General features: G+C 33.3%; 1 protein-coding gene across 6 annotated transcripts in view; it reads left to right on the forward strand.

Annotated features, from left to right (window-relative positions):
* Nucleotides 1–22,536, forward strand: part of SKAP2 (src kinase associated phosphoprotein 2) — a 290,965-nt gene that overhangs the window by 141,400 nt on the left and 127,029 nt on the right. For all 6 annotated transcript variants that reach the window (XM_032483822.1, XM_032483823.1, XM_032483824.1 and 3 more), the window contains 3 exons: nucleotides 8,754–8,859; nucleotides 9,465–9,490; nucleotides 16,398–16,505. In XM_032483822.1, the coding sequence (XP_032339713.1) occupies nucleotides 8,754–8,859; nucleotides 9,465–9,490; nucleotides 16,398–16,505 (240 nt within the window). The remainder of the gene's footprint in view (nucleotides 1–8,753; nucleotides 8,860–9,464; nucleotides 9,491–16,397; nucleotides 16,506–22,536) is intronic.

Genomic DNA, 22,536 nt, shown 5'->3' on the forward strand with positions numbered 1-22,536 from the left:
CATTTTATGCAGTAAGTTACTGTTATAGTACTCTTGAGACCAAATCTAATATGCTGTTATACTATTTTGGTGGTTAGCATCATAGATATGATAAGAAAATAAAGCCAGTAGTGTATGAGTGCAGACTTATGTTTGTGTGAACAAGACTGCAGTACGATGAATACATTTGTGGTAGGATAGTGTTATACTCTAAGAAATGCTTGTTGTCATTAATGGGTACTACTAAAGGAAATGTTGAAGGAACTGCAGCTTTTATTCTATTCTATGCAAGTTCAAATGAGTGCTAATTTTGTTTTCCTACATTGTTTGTGGTTAAAGTGCTGGAATTCCTTGCTTAGAATATTATTTTAGTTACCAGGTCAGAGAACTGTTTATCATAACTCTAAAAACAAATGTCACCATTTTCAGGATATTCCAGGTCTGAATTTTTGAGCTTAGTAAGTTAAGTATATATTATTTATAACTTAAGATGATTGATTTCTTGAATGCATGTAAGCACATTTGACTGTCCTTTACGATTGAATTAGTGCATTCTGTTGATTGTTATTTTGTAGTTGGCTTTATTCCTTTGATAACTATAAGTTGAAAAAGCTAAAGCTCTAAACCTTTCTTAGAAACAATGATCAGTACATACATGTAAACTAAAAATATATGTGCAGTATATTGTATGTATGTATTTACATGCAATATATTGTATACATGCAATCAAATTGTAACAATTCTACCTAAGAAAACTGAAAAATGAAAGAACAAAGTTAAGTATAGACCCCTGGGTGCATGCTTTTAAAGCTTGACAGCTCCACAGTAGACAGGTGTTATTTGGACCCATAGTCATACATTACGGAGTATGATACATAGGTTATGAGTTGCTTTATTCTCTGATCCCCATATATGACAAGTATTTCACATAGCCCTTATTTGTGTGATTTATTTGAAAGCTCAGAATTACATAATATTTAAATTATCTGGCATTATTAACTTCCTATATCTTTAGCCCTCTCTTAAGTCAGGTAATAATATCTGAAATCAGCATTTTAAAAATCACCTTATTGACATTTTTAATATTTCATGTTATTAAAGCAGATCACATATTAAAACACACGAAGTATTAAAAACAAATATTAAAACATTAGAATTTTGGTGGTTATAAATTTGGCTTATACTTTATTTTCAGAGGATATTTTCAGGAATTATGGCTATGAGGAAATATAAATATACATGAGATATATTTTAAAGAAATGAAACAACTGAACCGTTGGTTTTCAGTTTTCTTAAACTAATCATTCAAAGAAAGTTGTTAACATTTTATGATTGACTGTAATTAAAATTTTTTTTGAGGTAGGGACGGTTTCAAGAATGCTTTCAGCAGTTTTTCCACATTTTTTAATCCAGAAAATTCTGTTGGATTGTGCATGATCATTTGCATTATTCAAGTGTTTGGGGAATAGGACATGGTTAGACTTTAAATTGCAAAAACTATAGAGGAAGAGTTGGTATGGGGTTTGAATTTTTGAGATATTGCTGGCTGACCTAGTTCTTTCTTTGAAACTAAAAAGATACTGGCAGTGGTGGTTGTAGTTAATAGTTAACTCTTAGAATGCACATAGCACTGTTCTAGAATTCCAAGGTAGAGAAGTTGAGGAACTAAACTTTTTAGGTGTTTAAGATCCCTTGCTTTCAGAAAAAAAAAAAAAAAAACAGAATATGAAGTCAAAAGATAATGTCTATGAGAAAAATGTTGTTTGGACATTTCCCTTTGTGTTCCATGTGCCCTTTATCCAAATCACTATGTCATATGTTTTAAATGTTTGACATTTCAACTGCTTCATAGAGGTAGATGCTCAAATGTATTCTTATCAATTTATTATTTTCTTTCTCCTTATTTTTCTTCTGATTATAGAATTTTAGGCTTCCTTTTCAATATTTGTTTTCCTCTCCTGATTCCTTCTCTTTTTTTAAAAAAAAAATCTGTAGAAATGCAAAACCCATAGAGGTTATCATTCTTAACTCACATTAATGATGCTCTTGAAAAAGTGGCTGTACAGTTTGACTGTTGGTTATTTATATTTCTGTGGATACGAAATCTTTGAAAGCCCATACTTTAATAAAAAGTGTTGAATTATTTGTTTATTCCATTAATAGAAAAAGGTTTACAAATTTTTACTGTTGTTTTTCAAGAACCATTTTTTTAAATAGAGGTATTGGGGATTGAACCCAGGACCTTATGCATGCTAAGCACGTGCTCTGCCACTGAGCTATACCCCCACCCCCCAGATTTTTGTTGTTAAAAGCAAATTGTGAACTGCGCTATGCACTACAGGCAACCTTTAGTTTTTTTTCACAACAGTAGAAGAACAAGTTTAGCTTGGATAATTAGAATCAAAAGATAATCCCAAATCTTGTCCATTTAATCTTCTCCCACATCCAAATATTTTGAGTAGGATAACAGCAAGAATAATCTTGATTTATGTGAGTTTTTCCTTCAGGCAGGCAAGAAGGTGAGAGGAATTAGAATCATTGTTCCCATCCCCCCTTGATTTGTTTAATCTCCCTTGAATACTGGAGTGGTTTGCCATCAGGTATTCTCATTCATTTGTTTTAGAGCAACATACTTGAAAAGGAAAGCTGTAAGAAGATGTTAGTATTTTTTTATTAAGTTAGAAAATCAAACCAATGTTGAAAGAAGAAAATGGTGGTTGTCAGTATGTACTCTGAAAAATCAAAACCAAACCAAACGAACAATAAACAGAGTCACTATATGGTTTCTGCAAAGTGACCCTGAGATTTTGTTCACATGGCAGTCTTGATTATAAATATTGTATTTTCCCCTTTTGGGGATTTCCAGGACATTTTTTTTTAACCTTTACACATAATTGATAATCCCATTAAGGGCACTAGGTAAAGAATGCAATTCAGTTGAGATAGAGGTAGGATTTTTTCAATGCTGAGAATAGTATGGTTTGATTTCCACCTTTCCAAAGTTCCATTTATAATTTGGTCAACATTTTGGTTTTATTTTTCCTATGAGAATCATTTATGGTATGTCTAGTGTCCCATAACTTCCTTCTGGGGCATTGGCTGAGTATGTAAAGGGAAGAGTGCCACCTACTGAGTCACCAATAGTCACCTACTTCTTTAGCACCTGGATTTTCCTATGGAGGAAAGCCCGCCCCATTTTGGCAATAATGACTAATGAATTTAAAGTTGGTATGAGAACATTTGATCCTACAATGAAATCAGTCTGTGTGTGACACCTCTAAGATTTTTCTCTTCTAGAAATAGGAATATATGTTTGTAAATCAGTGGACCAGAAATGTATAATTTCTTGTATGGGTCAGATAACATAGACGAATTAAGATGTGATGTTAGGAAAATCATTTGCCTATGTTAAGTGTACAGTAGCCTACTTTTTCTTGGGTGGGGATCTTTGGCTGGCTTATTGTTTTCATAGTTTTCCTTTGAAAACATTTTTCATCTCAGATTACTAAATAATGCTCTTGACAGTATGCTGGTATGCACAATTTTATAGTTACCCAATCCAAATTATCACTGGTTTTCTTTAAAAAAAAATCTAAATATACTGAAAAAACGAGAAGTATATACAAATTTTCTAAATGAGCTTAGCTCCACGTTATCAGCATTAAAGCATTACTAGGAGGATGATAGAAACAACAGAGTAGGAGAAGCCTCTGGTGATTTGAAACACAGTTCAGTCATCTCTCATAAATTTAAGATTAAGTGTCATATATGGGTGATAAAAGTGGAATAGGCTAGTTTTTATATACTCATTATTCACTTAGTTTGTCTTTTTCAATTAAAGCCAAGTCTGTCTTTTTCATTCCACCGAGTTTACATTTCTTTTTCAATCACATAGTGAACATATTATAATAGTTGCTACCTAATAGTGAATATAGTGTAAATCTCAGACTAATGCTTTATTCACTGTGGCTTCTGTGAAAATGTGTGGTAAAAAAATCGTGATTATTATAAGGTACTATTTATCAAGAGTCATCTTTTTGAGGTGAAAGATGTTCATCTCTGTTCTTCGACAGTCCACTTTTTCAAAATAAATCATTTAGCCTCCAAAGCCAGTTTTGAAAATTTTGTTAGATGATTGGATTCTAAGACTCAGGTGTATTTTACCTGTCATACTGTGAGAACTCCTGTGCTTGTTCATGTCTCTTCTTCCATGTTCAGAAAGTCCACAGTTCAACTATAACCTGTAAAAGTGCTAGGTAATCCAGAGAAAGACATTTATTAGAGCAATCAATAACTTTAATTAGCCATTTCCCAAATTTGGGCATTTGGCTTAATTGATCTACATGTGCCCAGTTTAACTGATTTTTTATGTTTCCACCAGAAGGTGTTTGATCAGACCATACCCTCCTTTAACAGAGAAGAAAGGCTTATCTTTTTGTTTGGATGCCAGCTTAAATTCTAGGCTGGGATCCTTACCACATTAAGTTTAGTGATAGCACCTCAGTGAATACAAAGTGAAACCTGGCCCAATTCATAGAGAAAGATGTGGAATTAAGTAGTAAAGCCATTTGGGGTATGGTTTGATTGATTTTACTTATTTTATTGATCTGGGGCTCAGCATATGATAGTGAATTCAGTCTAATTCTTGTCCCCCTCTCCTCCACAATTCAAGCCATCACAGAGGGTGTGTGTGTGTGTGTGTGTGTGTGTGTGTGTGTGTGTGTGTGTTTGCCCCTTGCTTGCCAACCCAGGTAAGTATTGGGTGGTTGGGGGACTAGGCAGAAGACATCAGATATTGTTACCTTTGTGACTTGTTTACAACCTCCAGCCTGGAAGTCATATTCCAGGCTGTTTGCTGGTGGAGGATGGTGAGTGCAAGTGGTCATACCTTGGCTTTCTTGAGGAGTAGGAACCTATGCTGTGTATTCATGTTGGATAAGCTGACAGTTTATTGTTTGCAAGACTTTAAAAGCTTTAAAAAAAAAAACTTCGTGTGGTTTCAACATTTCACCGTATGATCAGTATGAAAATTGGCAGGAAGCTGTTAGCCTGTGTGTGTGTGTGTGTGTGTGTGTGTGTGTGTGTGTGTGTGTGTGTGTGTGTGTGTGTTAGATACCTGTCCTAGCCTCTCGGGCTCTAGGGGTTGATGGGGTGGTAGATTTTTCTGAGGGGTTCATATGTTCAGGAAAAGGAAAAAGGAAAATTGGAGTACCATTCGGTTATTTGGTGTGTGCTAAGTATTTGCCTCTTAGGGGTTGCGATGGCTATTGAGAGGTTTCTAACTGAAACTGAGGATTGCTGAGCCAAGACATGATGTCATCTTTTAATTTTGTTTTCAGACCTTAACATTTATCTACAGAGCAGTTGTAAATCAGATCTTTTCAGCGGTCCTCTCCCCTAGATCTTTACAGTTTTACCCGGAGATAAGGTTTACTCTTGACAGTGTTAAGGTTTTACAGGAACAGAAATCACCACCGCATTCGTATTCGCTGGGTAACTTTCCTTGGTGATGACTTGGGGGCAGAGGCGGATGGAGATGGGGCCAATTCTTGGGTTAAATGCCGGCGGCGCTGACCTGCGGTCTACGTGACGGGGGGGCGGAGCGGTCGGGGTTAGACCTGGTGCGTAGGGGGCGCCCGGAACTGAGTTTCTCCAAGTGGCGGGGTGGGTCCCTAAGCTTCTCCTCTCCCGCGGTGAGTATGCGGTTGAGCCGATCCCTCTGAGAAAGAGGAATTCTAACTCACCAGGCCAAGAGGCCAGCGAGGAGGCAGGCTGACCTTTTCTTGTAATCAAATTACGAATTACGGCTGTTGCCCGAATTACAGACAGTCTGGAGTCAGTGAAATCTACATATTAACAGAGGGACACGACCCCTGAAGGAAGGTAGAAGAGGGCTAAAGCGCTCGCTAGCTTACCGTTTGCAGGGCTATTCAGAGCACAATAAAAAGCTTCAAATCTCTTTTCCAAACAGCCAGAGGAGCGCTTGATTCGCCCAGGACTTTTATTGCTCGCTTTTGAAATATTACCCTGGCTCTGAGCTACAAAGCCGCAGATCCAGTCCCATTTGTTTGACGAGAGCGCTGCCCCAAACGAGTGCTCCCTGCTCACGGCTCCGAGGTCGGAACCCTGGGGTTTAACACTCCGAGTGTTGCAGACAGCGGAGCCCTAGCATCTCAGTGAATCCCGCAACTTTTCAGCGCCCGCTCCGTCTTTGCGCGGGGGGAGCAGGGTCCGTGCTCCGCACAGGGGCTCCGCGAGGGCCACGGGCACGCCCGGAGGGTCTCCTGTGTCCGGGAGAGGCTGGTTTCGTTCGATTCTAAAATAAATGGGCACAGTGTGGATTTTAAGAAATAACCCAGATTTCAAAAACTTGAAAACCACCCAAATCTGTGGGCACCAAACTAAAGATTACTGCAGGAGCCGCTTCCACTTTAAAGTTCTTAGTTGCTAGAAAAAGAAAAACAGCAAATCAGGTTCTGTGCTTTTCATATCTCCTTTGTGAAATAATTTTTTAAATGAATGTTTATTAAATCTTTTTGGTTGCCTTAAACTCCTTTTCTGGCATAAGTTTTGGAATAAATACATTAAGACAGCTCTGAAAATACAGAATTTCCGCCTTGCCTAATCTCTGAATCTTCTCCCCCTCAGAAAACAAACAATGCAGATTTTTGCTGCAGTTTCACACTATTTGAACAAGTATTTCCTCATAAAATAGCATAGTTCAATAATTGAAAAATATTTTGGGGAACTGTTAAGAAGCACTGTCTAGGGCATTACAGCCTTTTGTTTTTTGAGTTTTTATCGAACTGAAAAGACTTTTTAAAGAAAAAACTCTTGGGTTGTAATTTGTTCTGTTATTGCTTCCAGAGATAGAAAATAGATCCCGTTTGTTTAAACTTGGATTGTATAATGAAAATGTAAAATAGGCAATTAAATACTCGTGTGGATGAGGGAATTAAAGACAAACACTGAGTGGAAGTAACATTAAGCAAACTATTTGCTAATCATTATGCCAGTGATTCTCCCAAGTATCGAGTCCAGTTGGAAGAGAGAATAAGTAGAGGTGCTACTCCTTCCCTTATTCCACTTCCTTAGCAGAGTCATTGGAGCCATCTCAGAGAAGCCAGTGAGCTCTTTCCATTTCAGCTAATATCTGAATGTCCAGAGGCTGCTTGCTCCTGTGGGTACAAAATTTAGAGTTTAGAGAAGAGCACTTAAAAAAAAAGTTTCATTATTTTGAACTCACTTTAGAAGTCTAGGTCTAATTTGCACTGGTACTGGATTATGTCTCTTGTGCCTCCCTCTTCAGAATATGGACTGCTCAAGGAAAGAGAAGCTGTGACATTTTGCTTTTGTTTTGTTTTGATACTTACTTTTAACATTAGTGATTAATAGACTTGAAACTAGAAAGCTACTTAAAAATTATTCAAGAATTAAATTTTAATTCTTTCACTTGTCATGTTGAAAGAATCACCTTTACACATTTATTATGATGGTATAGAATAACAGTTTAATCAACTTCGCTCATTGAATCAAGGTACTTTTGTAATCAAGAATTTAAGATCAATTACAACATTCTATCTCAAATGCTAGGTTTTAAATTACTAATTGTAAATACAGTCAAAGGTTATTTGTTATAGTGTTTTGAATTAATTAAATCTAATATTATTGTATGTTTAGATACCACCTTTTTATCAGTGTGAATTAGGAGATAAATTAGTTAAATAAAAAGAAAGTAAAACATATACACATCTCTTCAGTTTCAAATATGGATGGTTTATAGTTATACCCACTGTAATTTTTTAAATGTTATCCTCCATATTAGATATCTCAAAGTGAAAATTGAAATTCTGAATATAAAATTAATTTAAAGTTGTACACTATTTCATGAATAATAAGAGTGGGGCTATTAAAAAGTCAAACCAGTAAGGATTTGATGGAATTGTATGCTAGAGAGAATTAGAAAGCAGAGTAATTTAGAAGTTTACTAAATTAAAAAAAAAAACTATGTGAAAATGTTATATGAGATCATGGAAATCTTACCTCTTGGTTACTGTATTTTTCAACAGTAGATGAATCTATTCTTGCCACTTTTTCCTTTATTTAAAGAAATCTTTCCAGGTAGTAATACCAAGGCAGGAAACAAGAGCACACAAAACCACACAACTTACTATCTTTTTTATTTGAGGATAGCCAGCCAGAGTAGGTGGGGCAGGTAGGAAAGAGGAGGGTTTGATTTGGGAATCTTGGCTAGAAAAAGGGATTAACTTTTTCCTTTAAAGCATTAAGCATTGCATATACCTAAAAATTGATTATGCTGATAAAGACATGCCTTTGCCAGAGACATTAGCTTATGTTGATATAATATTGTGAATGACCTGTTCATGCAGGAACTTACAGAATACTATAAAATGATAGTAACTCATGCATAAAAGCTCTGTGCCTGCTTATATATGAATTTGTTTATGGGGCACCATAGTTTATTAAAACTTGTGGGTTTCTTCCTGGTTTAATGATGCCAGACATCCAAATAGCATTTGCTGTGCTAAGCATAAGTAGAGCATACAAATTTTATTAGCTAAGTGGTGAACAGATTTGTCCAACTTAGTATTTGAAACATACTTCAACTGCTATGCTTTGGATTGATAAATAACTGTAACAAATTGTACAGATATTAACACTTATGGGTAGAAACAATCATTATCCTATTTGTCTTCACAAAAAATGATTCTTTCCTATAATTTGTATCCTTTTTCTTATATTTCATGATTTAGATGTTGAAACATTTGTAGCAGACACACTGAGAGGGGAAAATTTATCCAAGAAAGCAAAGGAAAAGAGAGACTTCCTTATTAAGAAGATAAAAGATGTAAAGTCTATGTAAGTCACCTACTTCCTTTTATTACTAATATTTTACTTAGAAGAAACTTTGTAATTAACATTTTAATGAAAGATTGGTTATTGTGGAATTAAATTTTTATGTTCTAATTTAATTGGTGTTAAGTATTTTTAAAGGACAAACTATATTTCTACCATAATAGTTTTTAAAAACAGACATACTTATCATAATACCCTTTTTGTAAAGGCTCTTGATTATGTATTTTTCTAAGCATTCTTGCAAATTCCAATCGTTTATTTTGACTATCTGAGGATATATTTGGTTTAAATGGTAAGATGTAGGTAGGTTGAGAATTTTAAAATAAATATGGAAAATACCTCCAGATACTGAAGTGAATAAATGCAATATAAGTTGTAGATATTAAGGATATATTCTGATTTTACTGCTGTAAATTAGGTCTTTAAAAATATTTTCATTATAAATCCATAAGCCTTTTGAAAGGTCATTTCAGGATAGGAAGTAGTTTTTTTTCTCTATATGTATACTTATAGATTTTAAAGTGGATTTGAATTATTGCCACTGATTAGACCTTGTTTTGATTTGTCAACCCTTATTTTAAATATAATGTTCTTGTTTTATTTTGCAGCTATCTTCAGGAATTTCAAGACAAAGGTAAATTTTCAAGTTTGTCAGACATGATTTTTTTCCCTTGCAGGGATTTTCAATAGGGATATATAGCACATACTGAAATTTGATAATTGGAATCAAAATTTAAATTTCCATGTTGTGTACATAGACTTTCAAGATGAGAGTACTAGCTCCCCCTGCTGAGAATAAAATTAAAAAGCACATCCAAAATCTACCCTGCACAATCTTCTGATGCAGAAATCTGTGTTTAACGTTCTTAAGTTTTATGTTTCTTAGAGTTCATTGTGGCAGTAGTTTGTTAAGAAAGATATATACCTGCAGTTACACATGGAAGGGTTTGGTAAGGCAGAGGTGAGATACCAACCCAACACCATTGAACCCTGTAGAGATTATTTTATATTAGTGATGGGAACAGGAGGGCCTGTGGCTGGGTGCTCATAGGTAATATTTCTAAAGGCTAATTGTTTTAAAAACAGTATCAATCTGTGTTTGAGAACATGAGTAAAATCTTTTTCAAATGCTGGTCTTTATTCTTGTGATTCTTTTGATATGAATGCATGTATTCCACAGACATTTTCAAAGAAGGGCATTTAGTTTCACTTTTTGGAAATACGTGAGAGTGCTGGTAAGCTGATTGTCTTCTTTTAGATTTGAGAGTCACCTGCTTAGTGCACTGAAAACCAAATCCAGAAAGGCGTAGGAAGTTTCTACTATTCCATGTTTTCAGTTCTGTAAGGAAAACTCGGTATGACCCTTACTTCCATGATGCTAATTCATAGGTCATGACCTGAAGCCTGTGGTTGCTGGTATGAGGGTCACAACATGAGGTCAGTTAACCTATGTGGAGCGAGGCTCTCTGTTTGGGGGAAACAGTATGGCATCTTCTAACTGAGCTTAGCAGATACCACAGAGTAATTCATATCTCTGCCAACTGGTAAGTGAGAGCGTAATGACAGTTTCAATAAACCAGACAAACCTAAAATCAAACAGTTAAAAGGAAACCACAGTTTCTTTTCACATTAACTCATCAAGGTCATTGTGACTGGAGGAAGTGAGAATTATAGAATTGTATATGTTTCGAGGATTAGGTGGGAACTTTCCCTTTGGTATTCTGGTTTAGGACTTGTTCAGGTGTTTGGATATTAAAATTACATTCCTGAGATACACATTCTTTGTCTCTAAAGTGAATGGAAGTTTATATAGTATTTGATAGAAACTGAAAAGTGAGCCTAGGATATGAGTTCAAATAACACAGAATTCAGAGATTCCCCATAATCATTTTCCTCGGAATAAGTCATTTATAGTTCAGTACTGCTGTATTGAGTTAACTAATCGCCAAGAATACCTGCTCAAAAGTAAGCGTGTGGATAAATTAGATGTATACCTTGGAGAAGTATGAGAAGCTGAGTCATTTTCTGCCATTCTATTCTCAAAGTGTAATTCAGCTTTGTTCTAAAAAGACTATTCCTATAGTTTGTTAGAAATAATAAAGGGAAGTTAGTACAGGCATAATAGTTGATTAAGCAGTTATTCAAGATACATATTTTTTGAAGTAGAAATTTATTAATAATCAGATCTCTACATTGAATAAATTAAGTTCATCTAAGTATACTTTGATAGTGCTGCTTTTTTTTTTCCCTTACATTTTCTTCTTGGGGCTTTTGGATTATCTTCATCCAAGGAGACCTGGGCAGAATTCCTTTTGGCTGTTTCCTCTTTCTCTCTCTCTCTCACTCTCTCTCTCTCTCAGGTCAACATGGGGTCACCATGAAGTAAACAGAGGCTCTTTTTTCCTTCTTTTTTACCTTTATACTCATATTTGTTTTACATATTTTATTTATTTATTTTTTATGTGATAGTTAAGTACCATTTTAATATCATTCTTGGGAGAAAAAAGGACCTGGAAGAGAGTTCTTAAGTAAAATGAACTCTATTCACATTTATTCATTTCTATTAAGTGAGTTACTAGTTTCTCTAATGTACACAGATATCTATCATCCTTCCTTCCTTTCCTCTCACATCTTTTCTTACAGCCTTCAAATGTTGTACATGACAGAATAATTATCCAACTCTAGTTTTTTATTCTTAGTTGCAATATAGCCTGATAATATAAATTATACTCCCAAATACAGTCTTCATACACTAGAATTATGCTCACTTTAAAATTATTTTACAACAGAATTATGATTATTTTAGAATTTGTTCTCTGTCTCATAACAAAGTCGTAGCTCTCTTCAATGTGACTTGAAATAATTATTTTTGTGATGAAAATATATTACTAATTGAGTAAAGTCTATTATTGACTGAGTTCAAATAGAATTTTCTAATATATATTAGGTATATGATTAAAAAATTTTTACTTGTAGTTGTATCTTGTCCTTATGTTAGACTTGTTTTACTCCAGTGATGATTTAGGTATTATTATTTTCTTTTTAGGGTGATTGAGATAATATGAAGAAACCTATGCATGACACATAGTAGGTGTCCAATAAATATTATTTATTCTCAGATGCAACTTCATTTATCAAGAGGATTTAGTAAATCTTGATTTATAATTCCATTTTCAAATAATTTTTGAGGAAATCATAAATTATTAAAAGAAGGGCATGCAAATATTTCAAGAGAGTATTTTTCAAATTTGCAAAGTGTTGGTGTCTACAGCTTTAAAAAATGTGAAAATATTGCTTTCAATTCCCTTTGGTTGTCATAACTAAAAACTTTTCATTTTCTCCTTTAAAATGTTTTTCCTCTAATTAAAAAAGTCGTTTAATAGATTTTGTTCTTAAGACTCCATTGATATTGTTAAATATGAATAGATTTACTTAGGAAGCAATTTCCTTTGACCTCATTGGTATTATTAAGTTCATTAATGGACTAAACTACTTCTTTGAATGGCAGGGCTGTTAGGTGAGAAGGACCCATTTTAGTTTGTTCTGATGGAATTCTTTAGAACAGCAGAAAAGTCAGACTTTTGGATGTTGTTTAATTTCCTTTTCTTTACCCTTCCTAACATATATGTTCTATTGAAAGTTAGCTCCCAGTGAAATCTGATCAAATAACTTGCAGCTCCCCTATCCCCACCCCCATCTCTGGCCTTGTACAAATGTGTTAAGCATGCTTGAGATTATGGTTCCTGTAGTAGTAGAAGTAGATTTTAAAGGTAGTGCTTGAGAACAGTATCATGCTTTTAAAACTCTGCCTTATCTTTGCATGCTTTAGATTAGCCCTTCTATGGTAGAAGACTTATGAAGAGAATCTTATTTGTGGTGACCTACATCTTTCAAAGTTTTAAGAACTACAGATTCCCTTAAGAAGTTAAATGCTTAATTCTGTCTATTTAGCTGTATTTTATTACTTGAGAAATTAGTTTCGACAAGTGAACTGAGTAGAAAATTAGAAATTAATTTTTTTCACTCAAGTAATTTCCCTCACCACACTTGCTTTTTAATACTCTTTAAGAGGGAATGGTTATCATCTGAATTTTAGGTATATTATTTAGTTTAATATTTACCTGATTGCTTTTTAAAAAAGACTGTATTTGATGAAAAAGCAGTAGAAGGGTTTGTCTTCATTGGTGGTAGAAATCATGACTGTTCAGTTGCTGTTGGGCTTTATCTCCAGGCATCTAGGAAAATGTTAATTGATCATGAGCCATATAAAAAAGAAAGGATAATAGTGATTTGAACCCAGCTATTATAAATTTTGAAGTATTTTTCAAAGAAATATGCTGCTGTGGTACGATTAAGCCTTGATTTTGCTGTGTTACTTAAGTTGCCAATGAAATTATAGGACGAGAGGTCTTGGATCATTGTCTTTTAGACTGTTAACTTTGTATCGTTAATTAAACTTTTGAAAGTTGTGGGATAAATCAAATGCTTTTCTAGGGAAACAAGAAACAGTATTAATGAGCAACAACCCCATAATTATCCTTGTGAGTACATAACAGGGACACATTCATGTCTTTTCTTTGCGCAATAACTTTTACAAAGAAGTATTTTTAAACTGATCATTAATTTTATGGCCACAGAAATGAGATGCAAAATTTATGCTGTTGTCATTGGCACAGGCTCAAGGCACCACTGACATTATGTGTGAGTGTAATAGAATGGCTGCCAACTAATGATTCTGTAGACATTTCATTTGAGCATGCTTTTCTTTTAGATGTCTGATTAGGCTGTAATGCTTTCAATTATGTCTGTAAATTGTATCGGGTACGTTTACCTGATGCTCATTGTTGCTTCAGAGTTCAGTTTTCTATTACATAGACACAAGTTGAACATTTTCCTTTTAATTTATCGAAGTCTTTGCAGGTATAGCTGCAAATACTCAGCCCCTGGGAGAAAAAATGCTTTGCACTACTCAACAGCGACCCCTGTGTTCAATTAAAGCTCCTTATTATCAGCAGCTCTTTATTGCGTTGAAAAAAAAATAATGGGGGGGGGGGCATGGATCATCACTGGGACAACACTAAAATGAAGAAAACAATTTTGAAAAATGATGGGTTTTTTTCAACTTAATGAAAATTTAAAAGGAAGTAACCCCCCCAAAAAATAAAAAAAAAAAAAAAAAAAGGAAATAACCCTGTACAGCTACCACAGAGATTTTTATTCTTTACTTTCTGAGTTAATTCAGGGGAAGCTTAAAAAGGAGAGAGAGAAGAAATGAGGCCAGTAACAGTGCTTAATTTATTTTGCCTTAGATAAAAATAAGTGTCACAGTAATTTTTTCCCCAAAAAACCAGTATTTGAAATTAACTGCAGTTCTTAGAATAGAATGGGTAAGTTGAAGACAGTTTCACTTTACTATATAATCCAAAAAGTAGATTTAAAAGAAAGCAAAAAACAAAACCAGAGATCTTCAATATGTTGGTGACTCATTTGTGTAGAATATTCCTAACTCATATTAAATATCATTGAATTTATAGCTTTAATAATCTTTTTGCTGTATGTATGTATATATGTGAATATACATGGATATATATACAACAATATATGGTGGATATTATCAAAGATAATAAACAAATTCTGATTTTTAAAACTTAAAAATTTTTTTGGTTTATTTCCACATAGAGTTTAATCGATTTAAGCCTGAGCATCTGAATTTTTTTTTCAAAATCCTTTCCATAGGGTCCTTGGCTATATTGTTGTATTTTTATATTCATAATAGTTTAATGTGCTAAGTGCTAAGTTATGGTGATATAGTTGAAGTATCCTAACACTTTTTTTCCCCCCACAGCAAGATTTCTTCTATAGTTCATGATAGGAAATATCCTTAGAAAATTCATAACATAAAAATTCTTACTTTATTAAGAATAGAAGGATACTCCGGCACCTAAGAGCAGTTGAGAATTTTGTGATATTTACTGCTGTATATTCCATGATCTGTCATTTCATGTTCAAACATATTTTCACTAGCACTTTATGAGGTTCTCTCTTACCTCATATTTTAAATCAGATCACTCTTCTTTCTGTAAGAGAAATATATGGGATCACTGAATGTTCTGAGAAGTACTCTGAACATCTCAAAAGAAAGGGAAATTAAAATCTGAAGAATGAGTAGTATTTGTACATGTTTCTTGGAATTTTAATTGGGGAAGAAACTTCATCATGTATGGTGCATATGATGGTGGAATCACTAAAGACAATATGATAGTCATCTCTATATTCTCCTCTTACTGTCTTGAAGGGTGATTACCCCCACCCCCCAATCTTTACTCTCAGGGTAGGGATGATGAATGCTGATGAAATATCAAAATTATAAGGAAATAGACATGAATATTGATTTTCTATTACTTTGACAGTGTTGTCTTGAAAGAGGTTATTTCCTCTAACAAAAATATGGTGAAGGTAGGGTGCTACCCATCAGATGGATGCAGAGGATACAGATATCCTTTTGGAAAGCCCAGTAGCTTTCACCTGGATCTGCCCAGCACCTATGATCTAAAATAATACTGTAGGCGTTCTAGGGTTCCTATGGAGATCTTTTTCACCATGCTTTTTGGGTAATACCTGAGGTGGTTGGTTTTCTCTTGAGTTTTTAACAAATAACATAAGTTGTTAACAGTTAGATCACTGATATCATGTTAAGGATACATTTTTCTTTGTTGTTGAATATGGGTGAAGAATGAGTGCTTGTGTATAACCAGGATATAGCAAATGTTTGATTCACTCTTTTAAAGTTATTCTAAATAAGTATGTGGAAAAAACCCCAACCACAAGATTTTATTGTGTGGATTAAATCATTTCAAACCAACCAATCACAATCTAAGATTTGGAAATCATGTAGGAAACTGGCTGGAACATGAAAAAAAAAAGGTAACATATCACTGAATGAGAAAGTGTTTAGTTTGTAAATCACCTTGTTTGAACTTAAGAGAATGATATGAGTTTTAAAGCAGTTTTTCCCATAAAGGATTTCTGCTCTTGAAAATGCAACTGAGTGTTTTTAATCTGTACTAATGTAATCCTGTGATTTGTTATGAAAACATAAAATGTTCATTTGGCTTTGAATTTTGAATTTCTCATCATCGTTTTCCCAGTTATTGAGTAGGTAAATGGAATTAACTTGGATTATTTTCTCTGTTGTGCTTTCCATGCTTTTTTGTTGTTGTTATTATTTTGGTTTTGCTTGTTTGTTTTAGATACACACTATATTTTAACCTGCTTCTACTTTTTTTTTAACTCGTCTTTGTACAGACCATCATAATTTTGGAATTTATATCCTTTTGTACCAGAAAGAAGTTGTTGTATGCTGACCCTCAAAAACTCTTACTTTATCTAAATTACAGTGGATATACATTAAAATAGTTCAAAAAGTTTTTTGAGTTTTCCATGCAAGTGACTGAATTTAATAGTAAAGTTTGCCTCTTTGGCAAAGTAACATTTTTAAAGATGGCTAAATTATAAAAGGCTTTTCTCTGATTTTTTTCTAGGTGATGCAGAAGGTGGAGAAGAATATGATGACCCTTTTGCTGGGCCTCAAGACAATATTTCACTAGCCTCAGAAAGATATGATAAAGATGATGAAGCCCACTCTGATGGTATGTGACATTTTCCTATAGAATATACCTCTTGGCACTCTAACCCAAAACAATGCAATGTGTAAAGGTGGTGGTCTTGTCAGAAAGCAGTTTACACAGATGCCTCAGTTAACTTACCTTTACCAGAACCTTTTAAGGAACAGAAGAGCTCTCTCTAGTGGTTTTCCTAAGTATGTAGTTCCTTCTTTCCCTAGGACATTTTCTTTACTAGAATTTTTAGGAGAATGCTTGCATCATCATATGAATATTATTAGTAAGTTTGTTGGTTAATTTAATATTATAGTATTCTTGCATAATTTTATTGTGCTGCTTAATGGCTTGTTGTATTATTTATTTTATAAATAATGAAAAAGGTTTTTGATCTCTTTTTTCCTGAAAACTTCATACAAAATGGGTTTATAAAATATTTAATTATTCCTACATTACCTTCTCTCACTGGGACAGGTTTTCATCAAATACTTCTTTTAATACACATTTACAATTTTCTAATTGTCACCTAAAAATGTCCCACATTAAGTAGTGATATTATAGTGTTTTGTATTAATTGAAATAGTAATAAACTTGATTATTTATCTCTTAGTAATTTTTAAAAACTTGCCAAAGTTATGAAACTTGTTTTTAGTGTAGCATGTGCTTTCTCTGTTATAGCCACCCAGTTCAGTTGAGTGCATCTGAATTGCAGAGACCTATAAGAATGATATATAGTTACAAATTAAGAATGTGTATTGATAAATTAGCCATGCATATTAATTTGTGGCACTCAAAGTTTCACACAGACACAGAAATGAATAATGCTTTCTGCCACTGTATGATGATCAAACTGCGCAGTTCCATCTCTAAATACAATTGCTGAATGAAAATATGCTTCCTGCAACAGAGCACTCCACATTTTATGTTATCCAGATTATTCCCTTTGGAAACATAAATTGCTTTTATGAGGTATAAAATTATGTCTATTGCAGAGCAGAGATAAGTCAAGTACATGCATAAGTGATAAACATTCTAACCACTGATTCGGAACAACACAATCTTTTTTTATATTCAGAACTTTGTACAATGTGTAGCAACAATAATCTTACCTATTTATGTTGAATTTTACATTTTGGCAAACATTTAATTTCTATTTTTAAAAGAAAAAATTTCTTTCTCTTATATTCTGTATTTTTTTAAAAGATACACATTTCTCTTTAGTCACACTTATTATCTGAAACAGAGCATTACCCTTTCTAACCTGATCTTCAAAAGCATTCCTACTAGAAAATGTTTTATAATTGATGAAATAATATTTTCAGGCAAAACAATGAATTATTATTTGAGTTGAACTTTTTATCAGATATATTACAATTTTTTTGCTTCTCTGTAAAATGTTGGTAGATAGGAGTATGTATATATATATACATATACAGAGACAGAATATTTATACTCATGAGAATATATATACATATATACATACACAGAGTATATTCATAGACTATATATGCTCAGGGTTTCTCAAAATAGCATTAATGTTTTGATGTACAAGGGACATTATGTGCATTCTTTAAAAAATTACAACCTAAGAAGTCCAACAATTAAATACCTGTGATAGGCAGTGATATATTAGGAAAAGTGTATCATTATATAGTGCATTTACATGATTATTGTGTTTTCTTTCTTAAGAGTAAATAATTTATCATATCATATGTTATCATGTTTGTTTTCATAGTGAAATATACAGGAAATACAGTAATAGCATGAGAAAGATTTGTTAAAACATCAATATTTAAATCTTTTAAAATAAATTATATTCATGTATAACAAATTTTTTGTTAAATATAATTGCATTTTCATTAGCATTTCAGCAATTCTTAAACATTGAAAATTAACTTTTGATTTGATTCATTTTTGGTATATAAATACTATTTTTGATAATTTTATATTTTCTTCTGAGTATACTATAATTTTAAAACTACCACTTGGACTTATAATTTCCATTCTAAAATATTGTCTAGTCATATCAGTTTTCTCCCTGCAACTTAGATTTTATAGGTGTTCTTTCCTTTGCTGAATAAATTTTCCTTCATTATGTGACCTCAGTCTAATGATATATTAATTATAAAATGATAATGCATTTAACAAGAAGTGTAACTAAATTAGCACAGGTCACCAAAAGGCCTTTTGTCAAATCAGATTGTTGTTTTGTCCTTTTGACTTTTACCTTATGGTAGGCACTAACAAAGTATCTGAACTTTGATGGATTATAAACTCTAAACATGATATGTATTTTTCATAATGCTAATATAATTTTCAAGGTACTGAAAAGGTCAGACCTGCACATCTCTGTGTGCATTCTAAGTCTGTCTTTTCCTTTAATATTTCTTTTTCTCTGTTCCTCTGGTTCAAAAGTTCACTCAGTTCCCAAATGGCTACCTAATTTTCCAGTTATTCCCTCAAGCCATATGTGTTTTGGTTTCTTTATGGTTTATTAGGTACTGTAGGAAAGTAGCATAAGTTATATCTTCTAATGAAATTCAAGCACACTTCAGTGATGCTTCGACTTGATTGCTGGTAGCAATTAAATCACAGCCAAGGAGAATAATGCATAACCTCACAAGGTCCAGACACCCTATAGAAATTGAAAGAGGATGAAAACAGAAAACAAAACAAAGTCTCCAAACCCTACCAGACACGCTGTTTCCAGCCTGCCTTTTTTTTTTTATTGGCCAACTGCCTGATTGATAGCAAAATCATAACTTGCTGCATGCTAACAGGGAGAGTTCACTTGTAGGTTATTGTGAGCTGATAAAGGGTTAGATGGAGTTTTGATTTTCGCATTGGACCTTGGTACACCAGATTAATGGAATTTCAATGAGCGACTAGAGTAGCCACAGCTTTGTCAGAGAAACAGATGGAGATTCTATAGTCATGTCTACTCATTAATACTAGTTGCCTGAAAGGTGTGCTGCTTCTCTATACAAAAGAGTTGATATAATTGATTTTTGAATGGTGCGTTGAAAAAAAGTACCTTATTGATGACTAGAATTGTAACATAGATGGTGACAGATTTTTGTAAAGCTTATAGGTTAAAAATATTGTACTTTGTAAATTTTTCTTCTCTCTCTTTGGAAACACTTTATTTTTTTGAGGGAAAATGCATTTTATAAATGATTGCATGGCTGCTGTTACTTTCATTTTGATTTGGTAATATTTATAAAAATTATATTTATTAGAAATTTCGTTTTATCAGCTTTGTACCTTTTTTTTTTTCCTGGAAAACTTGAAACAAATCCTAGTGGTTTCTAGACTCCTATAGATCACTGTTAGAGGTTTTATGCTATTGTATGGCTGGACATATTGAAGTGTAAATAGAAATGGTGCATGTCAGTAATCAGATAAAATTAGAGATAATGAAACTTAAAACCTTACAGAAGCATATCCCTTATCATACACGTTAGAATGTTTGTTTAGACATTAAAGCTGTAGATGCAGGGTAGCTTTTAGATACTATGTAATGACTTGGGTTTCCATTTTTCTATTCTGAAATCATTTTTCATTCATTTTCGTTATTTGTGAAAGAAAGCTTCTAACGGTACAGCATTGTGGAGAGTCCCTAAGGTAAGGTGAAAGGATTCAATGAGCTGGAAGACATATATTGGCTCTGCCCGTCGATGATAGGTCGAAGGATCCCAGTGGACATTTGTTACAAATCTGATTCAGTCCTAGACCATAATCACTTTGTGGATAAGAATCTGGAACCTCTAGGGTATGCATATAGGAAGATTAAAATGAAGCTAAAGATATAAAATAGTCATTTATTGTCCAGGTATCATCCTAACTAAAAATTCCCAAGTAACATAGATTACTAAAAACTATAGGCATTACAAGGACATAGGTTTATGTGAAAAAATACTGGCTTAGGTATGGAACTATTTTTAAAGTTTGGTATTAAGAAAAGAGGCTAAGCTACTTTGATCATAATTGATAATAGTAAATAATTTTTTTTCTTTTTTGGTATACTTTTTCTTAAAGAAAATCCAGTGTATGAAAATTTGGATTGATAAAACATATGAATCAATTGTTCCGAAGGATTGCTTTAAGAAGGCTTATCTCCGTGATGCCTATAAATAATGAACTCTTATATTGCATCTAGAGCAAGCTTAGATGTAAACCCAACCATGTGCACACAGACTTAATGTGTAAATTTTTACACATAACACACCATACTTTTGAGGAAGATATTTTTCATGTAAAATTCAGTTCTTATGAAAGCCAAGCAATTCATGTTTTACTTTTCTCTGGATTCTGGTAGAATATGAAATAATATTTAAAACCAGGAAAAACAGGTTCTTTGAATAACTTACCATTTACAGTAAAAGTTTTCTAAGTGTAGTATTATGTGGTTTTTGATAATAAAAATCATCTTTTTGTATTTTATTCTGAGAATTTAGATTAGTTTGCAACTTATACATACGTTTGTATTCATAACACTTTATTGTTGTACTTGGGTGTCTTTTTTTTTTTTTTTTTTTTACTTTTTGGGGGTTATTTTAATATACCAATTGCTAGCTTGTGTTATAGTAGTATAAGAACAATGATTAAATATTTTAGTCCTTTTCTAATGTGTGTAGTGTAGCTTCAAGTACTTTGGTAGAAGTGAAGAGTTACAGTTTTGGGGAAATGATAAAAAGTAGAAAACATGTCTTTAACACTCAAGATAAGTGTTGCGTGATTCAAGATATAAAGTTACACAGATGTAAAATATTTTTGTAACACAAAGGTATGTATCGAATAAAATAAAAACACATAGCCATTGAGAATCATCTTTCTAATTTTTATGTCATTGAATAGGAAAGTACTTCAGTATAAAAACAAAGTGCACAAATAATATAACAAAGTGGGCTAGATAAGAAAGATTGCAAAGGTAATAAAACTCAACATTATGAAAAATAATGCTTCTTTAATACAGTAAATTAGCAGTTATTTACACAATTCATGAAGACAAGAGCAAGGTACTTTGACAGAGCAATGGGGAATTCAAAAGTTCCTATTTTCGAGAGACCTATAATCTAGTTGGAAAAAGCAGATAGCTACCTAAAATAAGGTAATTAACAATCTAAGTTCTAATAAGGCAGAGTCTAAAAACAGTGACTAGTATGTGTTATAATATTTAATTGATTTGGTCTACACCAAGACAAATGATTGATTTCATTGATTTTCTTCCCTTATATGTTGAATGAGTCAGTTATATGTTTTGGCATCATGTTGAAAAACCAAAACATAAAGTTTATGCCTACATTCTGAGAGGTTGTAGAGTAAATTGTAGACAGAGGGCCTTTTATGCAAGTGAGTTTTGCATGGTTCCTTAAGTTTGCTGGAGAGAAAGTGGAATAAGATGCTGGAAAGAAAGTAGAGTAGAAATCCAAAAATCAAGTTTTTGTACTGATTGTTAATAATTTTGTTGTCAAGGCCAAGTCACTTAGCCTCTCTGGATTTTTATTTTCTGATTTGTGAAATGAAGAGTTTGGACCAGGTGATTGCTTTGATGCTCCCTAGATCTCCAAATGCTTGAGTCTTACATTTCAGAATTAGTAAATTTAATGGCAGCACAGAAATGATTTGCCTGGAGAAGGTAATAACCAGAGGTAATGTTGAATAGGAAGGAGTTGGGGGGGGTGTCTTGGAGGTAAGCGAGTGGTAGACAGGAGGAGCTGAGTACCAAATCAAGTTAAGGGGTTTCACTTTGATTTGGTGGTCATTAAGAGACCCCTGAAGCAATAGACTGATGTGATGAATGCGTATTTGAGGGAGATTGTTCTGGCAGTTAATTGTTGGATGAATTAAAGCAAAGAGACCATCTAGTGGAGGCAGTAGACTAAATGCCTGGCTACATTATTTTTAATCTTGACAGCCTCTCTATGAGGTAGATACTATCACTATTTGACAATGGAGGAAACTCAGGGGTAGAGAGGTTAAATGATTTGTCCTGGGTCACATAAGTGGCAGAACTGAAATTTGAATTCATGTCTGTCTGACTCCAAGGACCATGCTCTGC

The sequence above is a fragment of the Camelus ferus genome, chromosome 7 (genome assembly GCF_009834535.1).
Source record: "Camelus ferus isolate YT-003-E chromosome 7, BCGSAC_Cfer_1.0, whole genome shotgun sequence".
Classification (NCBI taxonomy): Eukaryota; Metazoa; Chordata; class Mammalia; order Artiodactyla; family Camelidae; genus Camelus; species Camelus ferus.